The sequence below is a fragment of the Agelaius phoeniceus genome, chromosome 2 (assembly GCF_051311805.1).
Source record: "Agelaius phoeniceus isolate bAgePho1 chromosome 2, bAgePho1.hap1, whole genome shotgun sequence".
Taxonomy (NCBI): Eukaryota; Metazoa; Chordata; class Aves; order Passeriformes; family Icteridae; genus Agelaius; species Agelaius phoeniceus.
Window position 1 is genome coordinate 90,815,222 of NC_135266.1, and position 17,105 is coordinate 90,832,326.

At 44.2% G+C, this 17,105-nt stretch overlaps 1 protein-coding gene and 1 long non-coding RNA gene across 3 annotated transcripts; one reads left to right on the forward strand and one right to left on the reverse strand.

The window, feature by feature from the left end:
• Nucleotides 1-174: 174 nt before the first annotated feature.
• On the forward strand, nucleotides 175-11,044 carry LOC143693384 (uncharacterized). Its single transcript, XR_013181014.1, has 3 exons — nucleotides 175-929; nucleotides 9,229-9,320; nucleotides 10,753-11,044. It is a non-coding gene; the product is annotated as an uncharacterized LOC143693384 (long non-coding RNA).
• Nucleotides 5,105-15,845, reverse strand: LOC129117501 (3 beta-hydroxysteroid dehydrogenase/Delta 5-->4-isomerase-like). 2 transcript variants are annotated; one of them, XM_077174236.1, is made up of 4 exons: nucleotides 15,747-15,845; nucleotides 15,275-15,488; nucleotides 10,325-10,489; nucleotides 5,105-6,444 (listed from the first exon to the last, which is right to left on the reverse strand). In XM_077174236.1, the coding sequence occupies exons 2-4, from the start codon at nucleotides 15,426-15,428 to the stop codon at nucleotides 5,630-5,632; spliced, it is 1,134 nt and encodes a 377-aa protein (XP_077030351.1). In that variant the 5' UTR covers nucleotides 15,429-15,488; nucleotides 15,747-15,845; the 3' UTR covers nucleotides 5,105-5,629. The 2 variants fall into 2 exon arrangements, with proteins under 2 accessions (XP_077030351.1, XP_054484173.2); XM_054628198.2 differs by having other exon boundaries at nucleotides 15,275-15,484; nucleotides 15,747-15,774.
• Between the last annotated feature and the right edge of the window lie 1,260 nt (nucleotides 15,846-17,105).

The following is a 17,105-nucleotide window of genomic DNA, read 5'->3' on the forward strand; positions in this document are numbered from 1 at the left end:
CCCTCCTCACTGGTGTCCCATTGCCTGTGATCCTCTTCCCCCGCCCCCCATGCCCGGCTATAAAATGCCCTAGAGGGAGCAGGCCGCTCTCTTGGTCCGTGTGGATTTTTGCATCTGGTAGTTCACCTGGGAATAAAGAGAGGACATTCATTCCCACGTGGAGAAGAGCGCTTCTTGTCTTTTGCTTTCTTCCATGTAAGATCGTGTGGGCTAAGGGCCACAGCTAGCCGGATTGGGCCTGAGCAGCCCGCCCAGACACGGAGTCTTACACAGATCTGGTCCTTACCCCGGGACCTCTCCCAGATGTGTCCGTGGCCACGTCCCACCCGCCTTTCCAGTCCATCAGGGAGCTCTGCCCTCTGCTACCAGCCCCTGATGCCCAGCTTGGCTCGCAGAGCTGCCGGCTGCTCCCATAGCCCAGGAGGAGGCACTGAGGGCAGGAAATTTCAGCTGGGATCCCTGTCCTGCAGCAGGACCCGGTCAGTTCGCAGTTAATCACAGAGCTTGTTGCAAGAGGTGATCCAGCTCCTGCTGTGAAGTTGTCCTGGTTCCTTTCCCTCATTTATAGCAATGCCAGGAACAGAGAGTTCAAATTAAATGAGACCATTGTAAAACTACCTCCTCTCTGTAAAGACATAGCCAGTACATTTAAGGGGGCTGAGGGAAAGTTCCTGGAGAAGCAGGAGAAGTTGAACACTGCAGAACCACACTGCCTCAACCACTTTGTACAGGCAAAACCTACCGTGCCATGATCGGGATCGGACAGTTCTCACCTCTTGATGACTGCTGGTGGCTGGCCAGAGAGACCATTGCTGCAGCAATACCTGTGGCCCAGAGGTTATTTCAAGAGCCCTGTAGACAAGAGACATCAATTTCAAGATGGACCAAAAGAAACTCCACCCTGAAAGTGAACTTTCTTGGACTTAGTGGTGAGTGTGCAGCTTTCCTTATGTCATCAACACCAATAAATGGCAAATAAAGCATGTAGAAAGCCCAAGTGCATGTAAAAAATCCAGTGTGCTTTTGGTCTAGATAAATTAAACCTAAATATATAACTAAAACTGCATGTAGGATTATCAGAAAAAATATATATCTAGCTTCTGATGAAATCACCACATAGAAAATTTTGAGGTGCAAGAATATTTGAAAAAGAAAATAGAGAAGCTGAAGATGCTTCATTCCTGTAATTTATTTTCTTTTTACAAAAAAAAATTAAAAAAAAAGAAATGATGAGATGATAACGGAGTGTATCAGTACCTTCAAAGCAATTTTTGTCCACATGTATTTTGTTCCCTTTCAAGTTTCTAGATTGTCTTTCCACATTTTAGGCAGCAAAAAATCCCCATCTTTCTCTGTCTTGATGGTCTTCCACAATGCATGTTAAGCATTTTGAGTGGCACCTGTTATAGGATCAAGCTGGAGATTTAATAAATCTTTATATTTGATTAATGTTCTTTTCCCTTTTGCAGATTAATCCTTAACTGCTTAATATTCAGTGCTTGCTGCCAGCACTGGAGAGACACATCTTATTTAAGAAATGAGACAAGTTTAGCTTTGTGAATGAGGAATGTCTAGAAATAGCAATCACTGGTCTGAGTAAGAAATCCATTGCACAGCCACACATGAAATCCAGTTATCCAGTGGATTTTGAACTGAGATGGAGATGCAGATGGAGAGCTTTCAGGAGGGAGAAGAGTATCACATGGGACTGCAGGGGTCATGGCAAGGAGTGGTGAAGTTGTTCTTTGGGAATGTACCCAACTGTGCTCCCACTTCCCAAATTAGCTTTACAGCCACTATAATCTACTATATCTACATATCTCAGGTCAAGAAACAATTGGTACTTTTGGTTTCTTACATAACAGGAGCTGGACATAACTTTTCACATTGTTATTCTGCACAAAGCCTGTGAACTGAGCCAAAGCTTTAAAAAAGAAAAAAAGCAAATTTAAAGATCATAATAGAGAAAGTTAATGTTAATTTTGTGATTTTTATAATTTAGTCTGCATGAATCCATTTAACTCCATAATATAAAAAAATTTTATTGTTATTTGAAGTCTGCAATGTACTCAGAATACCAATATCATGCTTGTCTGATAAAATAGATTTTTCACAAAAACATGCTCATTGGCATCAACTATCCAACTGTCCTCCATTGACTGTATCCTATATTAATGATACAATTCCAGGCATGGATTTCTGGTATTGACATGATAGCCACTTTTGCTTCTGTTCCTCTGGAGCTTCCTCCTTATTCCTAAATCTATTCAAAATATGTGTTATTATAGTTCCTGGTCCCTTTTAGCAAGCAAAACTCTGCTCCTCTGCGGTGACAAAATATTTAACAGCAAATGGTGGTCTTTATAAATGTAGGGTTTTGAACCTTCTGGAACCAGAGGTCATTAATTTGCCTGTAGCAGGTCAGTATCACTGATACATATTTGCTATTTCTTCCTTTTCTGCATATCTGAAGGGTAAAAAAACACCTTTCCAGCAAAGCAGCCTTAATGTTTTGGGTTTTTTTGCTTTTCCATTGTTTATACAGAAGTACAGTTCTTAATGACTGCAGTCCTGTTGACAGTGGAGCTTCATTGATAACCAATAGTTTGCTTTCTTGATTGCCAGACAAACTAATTAAATCAGAAGAATGGTCCTGGTCAGCTGATGTAAAAACAACAAGGCTTGTCCTGATCAAGTGCATTTTGTGGCCATTTTGCTAACCTGCCAAGGGTAAGAGCATGGAAACAAGCTATTGCAAAGTAGACTGGAGTGCAGACTTGCAGAAAATCAACCCTCTGCAGTAAGTTTGCCTGTTCTCCCTCTTGGTATCCTTGGAATATCTCTATTGGCTTGTGTTTGTTACTGGGTAACAGCAAACAACAGCTCCAGTGCCTCTGGGCAGCAGGATAAATGTCTCAGGTAGCCACTCCCTTGGGCTTCCAGGATGTTTTATTGCAGGCACTCCACTATTGTGGGCAGCCACCTGAAACAAAAGACAACACAGATGCCAACCCAGGGGTGCTCAGGCAGGGACAGAAGTGGGGAATTAGCTTCCTGTAAGCAGGAATGGCTTGTTGTGGGGATTGAAGGAAGGGATGTGGTAGCAAGACACGGGGAGAGAGTTCAACAAAGGAGGAATTTGGCACTTAGAAATCTGACTGTTGGGAGCAAGGCTCTTGGAGAGATGAAAAATGTCTTCTTGTGAAGGCAAAAATGTCAAAGAAAGGTCTGGCAATAGGAGCTTGCACTTGGGAAACAAGTCACTGAACTGTGGAAGAAAAATTGTCCTTTCTTCTCTCTGGCAGCATCTTTGAATATTTTAGGACCTCTGTTAAACATGTGGAAAGTTGTCCCAGTTTTCTGGTATGTGTTTTAATACCCCATCCCTTTGATATGTGAAGTGTCTCCCCCTATTAAACAGTGGCTTTGCTGCTGTTGTCCCTCTTCCCTTCCTGATCAAATTCCCTGTGCCTGGATTGCCCTTCCTGCTCCTACCTCAGTGACAGAGCAGCCATGGCTGCACCCATTGCTTGGCACTCACTGAGCATTAGGATGAAATATCACTAGCCCAGAAAAACTGTGGGTGTTACCGTTTTAAACATGTTTTTGCTTTTCTAAGGGTGTGCAGAGAGCAGAATAAATAAAATAAGAGTGTGCCTGCAGGGGAAGGAAGAGGAACAGTGTCCATGGAAGGGGATGGAGAATAAGAAAGCACAGAGATCTAAGTGTAGTGTCCCAGCTGCAGGGAGAGGTGAGGCCTGACAGGACCAGCTGATGCTCAGGGGCCTAAAGCAGCTCTCCTGGAAGAGAGGTCCTGTGTTCCTTCAGGATGTTTGATAATCATCGTCACCATGACAGAAAAGGTGAATCATCACACATCTGAAGGGAGGGAGGGATTAAGTAATCTCCTCTCAGGCAGATGGAAACCAAAGCCTTGTGGAGGGTCTGTGTCCCCAGAACATGACTGACAATTCTGGTGTCTGCTATTCTACTGCTTCAGATCTTACATAGTTAACCAAACATGTTACTAAAGCACATAGTTATGTTTGCACTGGGACTATCTAATGTCTAGGGCACTGAATAATTAAATTCAGCACAGACTTCAAGCACTCAGCATCCCTGGAAATGTGATTTATTTACATTAGTATTGAGTCAGGTAAAATGTTTCTGTTCACACCTCCAAAACCACAGAGGAATTCCCATCTTTTAGAGTTGTTTTCAGAAGGTGAGATGCATGTTTGAAAAACAAACACTGGATCAGATTTGTTTGTTCAGACAAGATCTGTATTTTTGCCCACAAGCCAAGTTACACATTCTCTGCAGAAGCTCATGTGGCCATCAGAGAAGCACAGGGGCAGCACACGTGTACCTATCAGCTAAGGTTAGCCTTTGTTCCCAGCTGAAATGTGGTAAGAGCAGGATTTTTTTCAGCACTCTTTATTTTTCCTCAGCGCTCACAAATACATTGACTCTGCAGTGGGAACCCCTCTGTGATTAAGGCCTTCCTGCAATATTTTTCTCCTTTCCATTTTCTTGAAGTTGTTCTGTTGGACACCCACCGAATTTATTGCAAAATGAAAGTGTATAAAGAAGTATTCACCTGACCAGATCTGTCCCTTCTCTCCCTCCCCATGCTGTCCTAAGTAAAACTGTATTGCACTTACATTGTACTTTTGATCTCATGATGCTTACAGTGCTCAGAGTTTGACTGTCAGGTGAACATGAAATGCACAACACCCTTGAAAAAGTGAACAAGATTTGTTACAGCTTTTGCCATCAGGTGGCTTCTGCCTGCTGCCTGTTTGGTGAGGTTGGCAAACTCTGAGTGAATAGGGTGTAGCTGAGTGGTGCACATTTGTAAAGTGTGATCAGACTTGTAGGACAAGTTGTGTTTTGCAAAAGCCTTGGAGGTGGTGTGGAGTGAAAGAAGGGCTGAAGTGTTCACACCATGGATTGTGTAGAGTCTTGCTAAAATAAGTCCTTGTGCTGCAGAGATGTACAAGTGGGTGTGGACTATGCAGTACAGTTACCCTCATCAGCCTGTACTCAACAAACAAATGAACATTTCACTTTTATTTATTCTGAGGTTGGGGGTGAAGAGTTTCAGTGGGCTCTTACACAAAGAATTCATTTAAATGCTTTGTAGTTTGCTGCTGCTGCTGCTGCTCTCTCAGCTCTCTGTGGTGGTGTTCACAGGGGTCCTAGGACCAGGGAAGAGACGAGGATCTGACTCCATGTTTCAGAAGGCTTGATTTATTATTTTATGATATATATATATATATATTATATTAAAACTATACTAAAAGAATAGAAGAAAGGATTTCATCAGAAGGCTAACAAGCAAGACGAAGAATGGAATGAATAACAAAATCTTGAGTCTGACCAGAGAGAGACACATTTGGACTGTGATTGGCCATTAATTAAAAACAACTGCATGAGACCAATCACAGATGCACCTGTTGCGTTCCACCACCGCAGATAACCATTGTTTACATTTTGTTCTTGAGCCCTCTCAGGTTCTCAGGAGAAAAATCCTAAGGAAAGGATTTTTCATAAAACATGTCTGTGACAGGCTCTCCTCTGGCTCAAGGCGCTACTTGCTTAGCTGGGTTTCAGCTCCTCTTCAGGCTCAGGCAGTGCTGCTCTGCAAGAACACCCTTCTCTGGGGGATCACAGAGGCAATCCACTCACCAGTGCCCTTCTTGGCCTCTTCCCACGTGTAGCGGGGCACGTAGCCAAAATCCTGCTGTGCCTTTCTGTAGGAGAAGGTGAAGGGGGTGTTGAGCAGCGTGACCAGGTGGCGATTGGTGGAGGGCACGTATCTGATGAAGGGCCTCAGCAGGAAGCTGAGCATCTCCAGCAGCAGAGAGAAGTAATAGAGCATTGTCAGGGGCATGGGGAGCTGGGGCTCAATCCCAAACCCCAGCTCCTTGGTCAGCTCGTAATTCAGGTCGGCGTAGCTCATGTGAGGAGTGTCATCTGAGATGTAGTAGAACTTGCCCCTGATGTGCTTGGCTCTCTGTGGGGCTCGCAGGGCTTTGGCTGCCTGCACGTGCGCCCAGGCGATGTTGCCCACGTACACGGGGTTCACCAGAGCCTCCTTCCTGGAGAAGCGCAGGTAGATGTTCTTGTTCAGCAGGCACTTGTCCAGATGGCCTTGGAGAAAGGGGCAGCCTTCCCCAAAAATGTACATGGATCTCAGGGCACAGGTCATCAGCGTGCTGCCATCCTTCAGCACCTGGCCATCTGCTTTCAGCACAGCATCCTCTGCCAGTCTCTTGCTTTGGGCATAAGGAAATTTGGATGTGCTCTCATAAGCTGTATCTTCATCCCCATTGAAAATGGGGTCCCCTTTGCAGTTTGGGCCCGTCACTTCTATGGTACTGGTGTAAATGAAGTGCTGGACGTTACAGCGGACGCACGCCTCCAGCAGCAGCTGAGTACCTTCAGAAAACAAACATGAAAAACAGTCTAGGTTAGGGCCCCCTAACCAGGAAAAAGTGGGGGTTTCAGATCAGAAACAGCAACTCTGGCCTGAGCGTAGCCAGATCTCCCTCCCTGCAGCTGGAAGAATCCTGTCCTGAACAGGGCAGTATGTTCAATGACACTGAACCTGCTCTGAATGTCTATTTAAGTGGTATCAGTGCACCTTCCAGAGTTAAACAAGGGTGAATATTTGGTCTTAGTTGCATGTTGTGGGAGATTTTTTTATGCCAAGAATCAAAATTTTGCTCTTCCTTAACCTAGCATGGAGACTGACCACAGATTCAGGGATTTGTGCCAACTTGAGTAGGCTTTAGGCAGAGAACTTTAAGAAGCTGCCCCTCTCCTTAGGTATCATCCATGCTCTATGGTGAAGCCCATGTTTTTCAGGTTTGAGGATGCTCTTAGTTTGCTAAGAAGGGACAAAATTATTATGGGACCTGAAGGTCTGCTCCAAAATCAGTGCACTCACAGCCAGTGCAAATCTGTCCAGTATTTGACTGACTAAAGAGAAGGGCTTGGAGAGAAACATGGTGAAGCAAGGCACTATAACATGTAGTCAAAGATCATGAAGTGCAATGAGAAAAGAGAAGCTTGTGTATGTATGCCTCCTTTTCTGGCATAATCTGGCCTTTCCTTGCAGTAGTACAGGATTTCTTACATTTAAAATCCTTTAATGCTTTCATCGGGGGCAGCAGAGGTCGGCTGTTCAAAGTCTTTTAAATAGCCAAGAAGGTTAAACAAGGAAAGAACACTGAAGGGAGGAATAAATACTTTAATAAGTTGTCTTGTTATAGTTGCAATTAGAATCTTTTTTCCACCCACTTTCAGGCAGAAGTTGCCTTTCTTGTTGTGCATGGTGTAATGAAAGAAATTAAATGTAAAAAGGCCAGTGACTTTGGAAGAGAAGACACAGCTCAAAGACATTTGAAAACATCTTTGGAAAAGGAGCATTAAATCAAAATGACTGATGTGATATCAGTGGGTGGGTGTAGCCTAAAATCTAGGGGATAAAATCAAGCACCAGCAGTGAGGCACATTAAAGATCTTCCAAGTCTGCTCAGTCTGTTACAGAATAACTGAAGGCAGCACAAGGCAGACCAAGTTAGTGTGACTGAAACAAATATAAAGAATTAAAGAGGTTCAGAAGAGCCAGGAATATTGACAGCAAAATATGGACTGGTTAATGAGTGAAAAATAGGAAGAATTATTGAACTGAATATTGTTAAGGCACCAGAATTTGTCTTCTTAATCTTGAAAAAGAAAAAGAAAGAAATAGAAAAAAATGGAAAACAAATCTGGATGAGGCTTTCAGAAACATTAAGGAAGTGCACTGAAAAGAAGTTACACAGACAGGAATAAATTAATGTGAAAAATGAGTTCATGCAAGTCACCCTGTTTAGATGACATAAAAGCCAGGGTCATCTGGAAAAAAATGTATTTATTTTATTATTTTAAAAATAATACTTTATTTCTGCTCTCAATACTGTTTGGAAAATGAGGGAATGTAATCAAATACAGAAGGTCTTGATGAAATCAAATGAGATAGCAAGTTTTAGAAAAAGGCAATCATAAAATTATCTTGATGGTTTATATCTGTTGAAGATGAATTTCACCCAAATAAAATGTGGCTTACTTGCAAATCAGAATTGTATGTAGAAGTTTATAGATTCCTACAGTAATGGGAATTACTGTATTACATGCTTTATTCAGTGAGAGGGTCCCCTTGGTTTGCTTGCCTTTCTGGCTGAGGGTCTGGTTCACAGAAGGTACTTTGTTTAGATTGTAATTAATTATTTTCTCTATTCCCTTCCTTTTAAAAATTTGCTTCCCTTTCTTCCTAAAAAAGATATTTTTGCTCTGAGATATTGTGTGGCAATGGAGGAAAGCCCTGCATCAAGGCAAGTTTAACTTTCTCACTTCTGTCCTGGTTCGTGAACATCCACATCTGATTCTTGAAACATTTATATTATAGAAACATTTATTTTTATATTACAAGAGTTCTATTTTCTAGGAGAAACAAAACTTTCATCCTGCAAGCGCATGAAATACATAGCAGTGCCCTGGCTGGTCAGAAAACCAGAAGATGGATGGAAATGGAAATAGAAGAAAACAGGGATGAGAGGACAGCAGTATTCACTCACTGACCTTGTGGCCAGTTGGCTCTGGGAGCAGGACTGTGGGTGGTATTTCATTCTAGCAAATGTTATCAGCCAATCCTCCCTGGCCCAGTGGGCTTTTTTCACCCATAGGCAGACACTGTTGGCAAGGGAGTGAGTACTGGGGAGTCAGAGCTAAAGAGCTTTCTGGGACATTTTAACAGTAGTTTGATTTTTTCTTTTTTTTTTTTCTTTTCTTTCTTTTTTTTTTTTCTTTTTTTTTGTTTTGTTTTGTTTTGTTTTGTTTGTTCATTTGTCCCCATGGTAAAATGTGTTTAAGCAGCACATTCTGCTGTGAAAAACCAGATTGTAGCAGGAGTACAGGCATCAAGAGAGAGCTTTAGAAATCCTCTCTCTGAACTACCAACCAGGTATATTTTCATATTACCCAATGCATAGGTTTCCAGGAACTTGCCTTTCTACTCTTCCCTCCTGACAGGGGCCTAAGAAGCTGCCCAGTGGGCTCTATGCTTTGATCACTGACAATTTGTGGCTTTGATTGAACCAAAATGAAAGGGTCTGGAAGCTAATGATACAGGGAATGAGGCACATAAAACAACTAAAATGCCATCCCACTGTTTTTCAGGTACATGTAAGAAACAGCTTGACTGCCAAGAATTCTCTCTTCCTCTGAGCACTGGTGAGCAGCCAATATTTGTGAAAGTGATGCCTGTACAGGTATGTTCCTTATTTTTCTGTCAAGAAGCCCTGTGGCTGTGGCAGAGAGGAACAAAGAACTGGGAAACCTGTTCATGTAAAAAAGAACATCTTCCCCAAATCTACCTCAAGCTGTTGAAGCAGCACAGCCAGGGAGGCCAGTGTGCATGCAGGTTAGGCAGTGCCAGTTCTCTGAATGGCACTGAGGGTTTTGGCATCACAGACAGGGGGTGAAGTTGTTCCTTTAGGAAATACATTTAAACTTCCTGGTAGGTGATGCTACATGGGCCATTCCTCAGTCAAAACGTTCTCCCTTCACCTGATCTTCCCTGAAGAATGGGGGTTCCTTAGTGGAAGGGAAAATCCCATCACTGAGTCACTGAAACCCCTCCCAAAGCTCTGAGTTTGTTGAGGACTTCTAAATTATAAGCTCAATGGGAGAGAGCACTTGTTCCTTTCAACTGCCTTCTTGCACACACAGACTTAAAGGCTAAAGAAGGAAAAGGAGAAAAAGAAGAAGAAAAAGAATAGCAAGGAGAGAGCCACAGGCTCTGGGATGTTATCAGTGCAACATTTCTGTAACTGCAGCCAAAGTCTGCAGTAGTTGTAAACGTTGAAAAATGTACACAGGCAGGAATGCCAAGTGGAGTGGGAGAATAAGAACCAATTTCTGAGGTGAGCATTGGGATTTCAGAGGGGAATTTCGTCCAGAAAGTTCCACTGAGCATGGGTTTATGACTATCACCACTGAAGACAGAGCCTGTGCAGACCTCAGCATGGACATACTTAAGTGTTGACAAGAGTGAGTGATCCTGCACTGCCCTGAAGTGGAAGACTGGGTGTGGAGAGGCCCAGAACTTCCTGGGGCTGCAGAGACATGGGATTTGCACCTCTGGGTATGTCTGTGCAAGATGCAGGACAACCCAAGTAACCTGGCTCCAAACAACCACAGCTCAGGTGCTCCCTTCCCTGGGCAGTGATCAGGACACAGATTTGGCTTTGAGGGAGGTGCTTCCCCTGCTCACCTGTCACATTGACTTCCCAGAGCAGCTTCTTCTCGATGAGGCCCAGGGTGTCAATGAGGGAAGCCGTGTGGATGACCAGGGAGACCCCCTGGCAGGCACGGTGCAGGAATGTCACATCTCGGATGTCCCCTTCCAGGATCTTCAGCTCAGTCTTCCCCTTGAACTCTGCAGGGGCAGCAGAAAACAGAGCACAAGAGCTTACAGGCACCCTAAGAAGAGCACTGGAAGGGTGGTGAAGAGCTGACCCTGCCTGGCAGGTGCTGACTGTCCAGGAACTGCAGGGATATTTTAAGGCTGTGAAACAGAAGGCGTCTCCCCAGTACCCCACTGTCAAATGCCAACTGCAGTGCTACAGAGGTTTATTTTGCATTACCTGCCATAGATCTGGAGCCAATATTCAATGTGTTTCTTTCTATTTTATTTTTTAGAGAGAGATCTTTTCCACTGCTAGCAAGCTTCCCTGAGTTGTGGCTGTGTTGAAGTTCACAGAGGAGTAGCTTTAGCTGTGCATGTTATGCTGGCTGGCTGGCCATAGATGTGTTAACCCAAGAGCACTGAACAGGCACTGCATGTTCCTGTCTTCAGGCTGATGAATGATCTCTCTCCACCCAGAGCATGTGAGCACAGGGATGTGTTCATACTTACTTTCTGCACCTTTACCTTGCCTGTATTGCAGCTCTTCTAATAAATCACATACAATTCTGACATCTTTTTCTTGTACCTTGGCCAGGACCTACAGTGCCTCTTGCAGCTCCAGCCCTGGCTCCATTTCAGTGTCTGTGCTGTGGGGTCATTTTTAGCCTGCACATCTTTCTGGTTCATACCTGAACTCTCAAGAGTGTTCTCCCGAGCTACCTCAGCCTGGCTTGATTAAATCCTGCTTTTTAAGCCCTGTCCCTCCACAGCAGCTGCAGTGTGAGACCCCAGAGGAACTCTAGGTCTCAGAGCCATCCTGTGCTGGGCAGCAAGATTCTTTCTGCAGCCCAGAGCTACACAAAATGAGCCAGCACCAGACAATCAGTTGGAAAAATGCCCAGTCCAAGGCAGTGCTGTTGTGCAGGGACCTCAGCTGGCCTGGCTGCAGCAGTGCCTCGGGACAGGAGGGGACTTCCTCAGCATGACCGCAGCCTGTGAGAAAGTGGTGCCATCACCAAGTCCTCTGGGAGCCTCTGCTGTGGCTGCACTAGATGGCTCCCCAGGCACAGCTACTGGACAGGGACTCTGCAGCACAGGCAGAGCCTCTGTCTTCTTCCAGCATCATCAAACGCTCCTTTTAGATAAGAGAAGAACCTGATCAATTTGTACAGCTTTTAGCTTCTGCCATGACTGAAATCCTGTGTATCCTAGTGCTTTGTCACCAGCTCCAAAGCAGGCAGTATTTCATTCCATGTCTTTAACAGGAAACACTGAGAGAGACAGCTGCTGGATTTGGAACTGAGTGGGAATATATTTTAAAATGGATTTATCTCATTTTCTCTATAGCATGCTAAGAATGTAATCCTATGTCAATTTAACAATTATTCTGATGCAACAGGCTTAAGGGGCTTTTTTCTCCCACCACAGACAGTTGGTCTGAGATTTAAGGTTTGTGGAACATTTGCTGAACTGTTACTAAATCTAGAGTTGCTGCCCTCCCAGCACAGTCATTGCCACATACTCTCTTCTGCTCCTTTATTTTACAGACTGCATTCATTTCCTAGGATTCTATCTCCAGAAGCTTCACTCTGATCTTTACTTGCATGGATGCAAAAGTGTCAGACTAGGGCTGGGCTTTCTTTTAAGCTCCTGGTAGTTAGATGTGCTCTAATAAATATTAGCGTCTGTACTGCCCTTAGGTTGATGTTCTCCATGAACAAGGCTTTTTGGGGTTGCAATTATGCCAAGAACAGACAGAAATAGTTTTTACAACATAAATTCTGACATGTGACCTCTTTAAACTTATCACAGTGCCCAGGAAGAGGTTAGGAAAATGGAAGTTTTACACATGCAAATCAAAGCTTTCAGGAAAAGTACAGAAGAAGCCTGTCCCTTTTAAAGCTGATCACAAGAAATCTGCTGTCTAGGTGCTTTGTGCCTTGTTTGGGCTTGCAGTTTGTCTGTGTATGATATGAGTCAGGAAATCTGCTCCTCTATTCTGTTTTAGCCAGCAGAAGTTGCCATGGTAAGTACAATATGGGCCTTGCTCCCTTTAGCAGCATCAGCTGCATGTCAGGAATCAGCAGATTGATCTTGTTTTGCTCTGGGTGAAGAGAAAACTACAGGTGAGCTTGGAAGAAAAGAGAGTTAAGAAATGACTGGCAGTGGTTTCAGTCTGAGATGGCCAACAGAGAGAAATGCTCTTGATTTCCATCTAGACAAACCATTGCCCAGGCAGCAAAAGAACACTTGTGGGTAGGTCAGAGGGGGAGGAACAGAATAAATTCAAGTCAGCTCTCCATTTTTGCATAAAGTGATTATGACAAAGTGCCTACTCACTGGGAAAACTTGTTCTTCTTCACCAGTGGTTTCTGTGTCCTCTGAGTTGTAAGTAATCTCCCTGCTTGCTGTGGGTAGTTTTTGCTTTAAAATGCAATGATTTCTTAATAAAATTCAGTGTCCTGTTGTGAGCAGTTTTTGACTCAGCAGTACAGTCAGACTATTTGCCCTAAACATGAGAACAACATAGGAGTTTTGATTTCTCCAGAAGTGCCAATGCAATAGTGAACAACAACAAAAAAGATTGTGTAAGTGGGAGCACAGGAAAGGCAGAAAGATAAATCTGACATGGGAGATGGGAAGTAAGAAACCCAGGCACCAAAGAACCATGTTTAATGTGACATCCATTCTCAACCACACAATGGAACCGGGTGGACTCCAACTCACAGCCCTGGACACTGACTGGATCATCCCAGACTCCCTGGGGCTGTGGAAGACCACAAATGCCACTGTCCTGCACAGACTGATGGGATGGTCAAGCTCTCAGCAGGAAAGTGGTTTGGACAAAAGAGGAGTGGCCCTGAGTGTCTTCTGGCACAAAGACCTGTGACTTGCACACACTGTTCTGTCTCACTACCCACAGCCTTGACTCTGCACAGATATTGCAAGTGCAAGGTGCTCAAGAGGTTAGTGAGGAAAAAACCCACTCAGCTCTGCTCCTGGCTGTTCCAGAAATCCAGATAACATCTGCTAGCAAGTAAAAGTCCCTGTAGTAAAAATAATGCAGGTCAGAAGACTCCAGCCCCACCCACAGGTTTTGTAGCAGCCCAGCACTTGGAATGAGTCACTGAGACAGAGAAGGGCTTGAAAGGGAACAGCAGGGAAATACTTCAGGTTGTTCTGAGCACAGGGACGGGCAGGACACTAGAAGAGATGTAGTCACAAGGGCTGATGCAGATAGAGGAGCTGCCAGTCAAAATGCAGGGGTTCAAATCTGTTTAAACACATCTGGAATGTCAGCCTATGGTCCCTACTACCTGTTTATGGGGAAGAAAAGGCTTTGGTAACTGATTTTTCCCTACCTCCTGTGCTGCTCAGATAGGCAGAAGGAATGCTAAAAGAATAGGAGAGGGGGTGTGTGGGCAGTGCTCCCTGGAGGAAGAAGGGAGGATAAGGAAAGAGGGCATAGATCTTGCCTATTAACAAAAAAACAAAACATCAAAACGTTTGTTGCAGCCCAGCCAAGACTGTGCCCACACAAACAATGGTTTTCACTCCCTAGGATTCTCCATTATCCCCACAAAACTCTTCTGGCCCAAAGCAGTGTAGATGCCTCTGGCCTGCTGCATCACTGCTAAACCACACACACTTCAGCCTCTACTGTAGCTGCAGGTTTTGGGTTTGTTTCTGTGGAAACTCTCTGGAAACCAGAGCAGGAAGGGCTGCTGCAAGGCTCAGGGGCATTTAGAAATCCTCAGTGAAATGCTGAGTCAGATTTAATGGAGAAGAAGTTTGTAAAATGGAGCAGAGTTGCGTAAAACCATCATAAAGGCTTGTGCAATTTGCACCAGGTATATTGTGCACTGTTGCTGTCCCTTGGTGACACTTTAATGCTCTATAGAGTGATTGAGGCTCTTCAGCAAATCATGCAGAAATATTCCTTAAGGGTTCCCATATAGTTTCCTGCATTGAGGAAGAGGAGTCTTGCAGTGAAGATGTGATGGGGGAAGTTATTGTTAAGTAAGTATAATGTAAGGACTTACAAACCTGACTGAATTTAGGCCCCTTAGATGCCTTTTTATAGATGTGCTCAGTGTATCTCAATAAATAGGACATTCAAAATAAAACACCCTGAGCTGCTTGTCCTGCCACAGACTGTTTCTGACACTGGGCACATCACTCCCTTGTGCTGTCTCCAATCCATTCAAGAATCCTGCCTTGCACTTTGCAAATGGGTTCTGTCTCTTCTGTTTAGCATTTGCTTAAACAGGAAACTGCAATAATGTTATTAACAGAAGCAGTTTTAAAAATACCTCACCACAGCTCTCAGCCAGAAGATTACTATTAATCAAATTAATCTCAGGTTGAAGAAAACCATTGGAATTTGCACCCACAATTTTTTCACTGCCTTCGCTGTCTGGCACACCTGAGCCCAGCACAGCATGCTCTGGATATCTCTACCCTCCCACCTAGTATAGTAATGCTTGAATTTTCCCTTTCCCCAAGAAGAAATGTGAGATTTTTGCACTAATTTTGCTCTGTGGGTTTTGTTGTAAGAGGAGTCAGGTTGAAGACAGCCTGTTTACTGCATGAACAGTACACAGAAGCCTCAGGGCCTGACAAAAAACCCTCTTGTTTTCACTTTTTACATCTGATTTCTGTGCTGGAGGGAGAGGGAGGGATAGAGCAAGGATTCCTTGAGCTAAAACCTCTGTCTGCAAAGCTGTTTCAGATGAGAGGTAAAGGTTTCCCAGCTGCCCACGTGGGAGACTGCAGCACCCCAGCTGCAGCACCGTCCCAGGAGATGGCACTTACTGTCAAACCTCCCGAGTGCCTCAGCGCTGAAGGCTTTGTCCAGCAGCCGGATCTCAGCCAGAGCCTCCTCTTCCTCCAGCAGCAAGCACACAATCCTCTGGCCAAGAAAGCCTCCTGCCCCTGTCACCAGGCAGCTCACCCCAGCCAGGGACATTGCTCTGGGTCGCTCCTTGGTGGTGAATTTGCTGTCTCTTGAGCTTGGTTCTCCTCCTGCCTGAGGGAAGGAACATATGACATCAACCTCTGGAAACACTGCGAATCAAAGGGTGTTACCAGAAGGAGAGACTACTGAAAAACAAACTTTAATCCCTACATCAATTGTTTAAGCATGCCTTACTCTTGCTACCTATTCCTATTCAGAAGTAGTCTACGTATTTTTTCCATGCAAAGAAAACATTCTAACAAATCATTACAAACCAATTCAATTAACAAATCTGAAAATGCTCAAAATCAACTTCAATGCCAAACAAACCCCACAAAAGTCTGCCTTGAGTCTCGGTTCCACCTCCCTAGCACTCAGAAGACCGTGGGGAAGATTTGCCTGTATTTATACCCTGCTGGGCACCACCTCGGTCGTTCTGCTCCCCTCCCTCTTGAGGGCCTCCTTTGCTGCAAAAGAATGTGATGCTTCCACACCACTCCCACCAAAGAGGAAGGCTCTGAATACAGTGAGGTCTGAGCCTAGATGTAGTCCTTCATCCCTAAATCCCCAGAGAATAAGCCCTCATGTTCATAATTCTCTTCAGCTGCACTTGCTTGTGTAATACGGTGCCAATATTGTGCCAGTATTGAAGCTAGGGAGCATTTAAATTAAATGTAAATAGAGGAGAAGCTATTTGAAGTGGTTTGAGGAGTGAATTCTGCTGCTGTATATTTTCTGGATACTGGGCTCCCCCATTACAGTATGGGTTTCTCACTCTCTCTGTGTAAGATCAGAAACTAACCCTGGGGATTTTGTATTTGTTCAGTACACTACAGGCATTTGAAGTGATGAAATTGTTTAATGTACCATCCAAGTTAAATTCGAGCTGCAGGAGGGAAAGATTCACCTCTGGAAATGTCTTGTGCAAGAGTAGCTATTTAAAGCAAGGCTGTTTGTGCCTCTGCAGTGATCTGTGTCTTTACTGCTTTACATCTCCAACATTCAGGGAAAATGCCCAGGTGTTTCTCCCTGGGGTTTCACTCCAGTTCCAGCAAAACTGTTTTGCAGTGTGAGACCAGGGTAGGGCAATAGCCTGAGCCTCCTGATGCCATCACTGCCCTCCTGGGTCTGTCAGGACACGCTGGCTGCAGCTGTATTTTCTCTCTCTCTCACACAGGGATAGGCTGCCATCCCTGCTGATGCAGGATGATAAATAGGGAGCTGCCTTGAGCGACAAGGAAGTTACAAAGAAGCCCAGCAACACAATTAATTAGGCTGAAATCACTGGAGAAAGGATCCTTGATTTGGGGCATAGCTGGAATGGATCTCTAAAAATGCTTTGTTTCCATTCTTGCCACTAACTACTAAGCTCCTTTCTTATTCTATCATAGGTTTTGTTTACTCATTAAAGGGAGTTCTGGAGAAAAGCTGTAGAAGAAGCATCCCCACACTGTTACTTTTTTAGAGCAAAACTGGGCTTGCCAGTCTCAGGAGGAAAGCAAAACCACTTCTGTTGGAGGAGAAAGGTTTCTAGCTGACACAGATGACAAAGTTTTGGCAACTGTTTCAATCCCAGAGTCCTTGAAAATCTGTTACTTACCCCAACAGAGCTTTAAAAAATTTGTTATCAGTGCTTCTTTCCTTGGCTTTTCACATTCAGGACCTTGACATTGCATATTCTTATCAGAA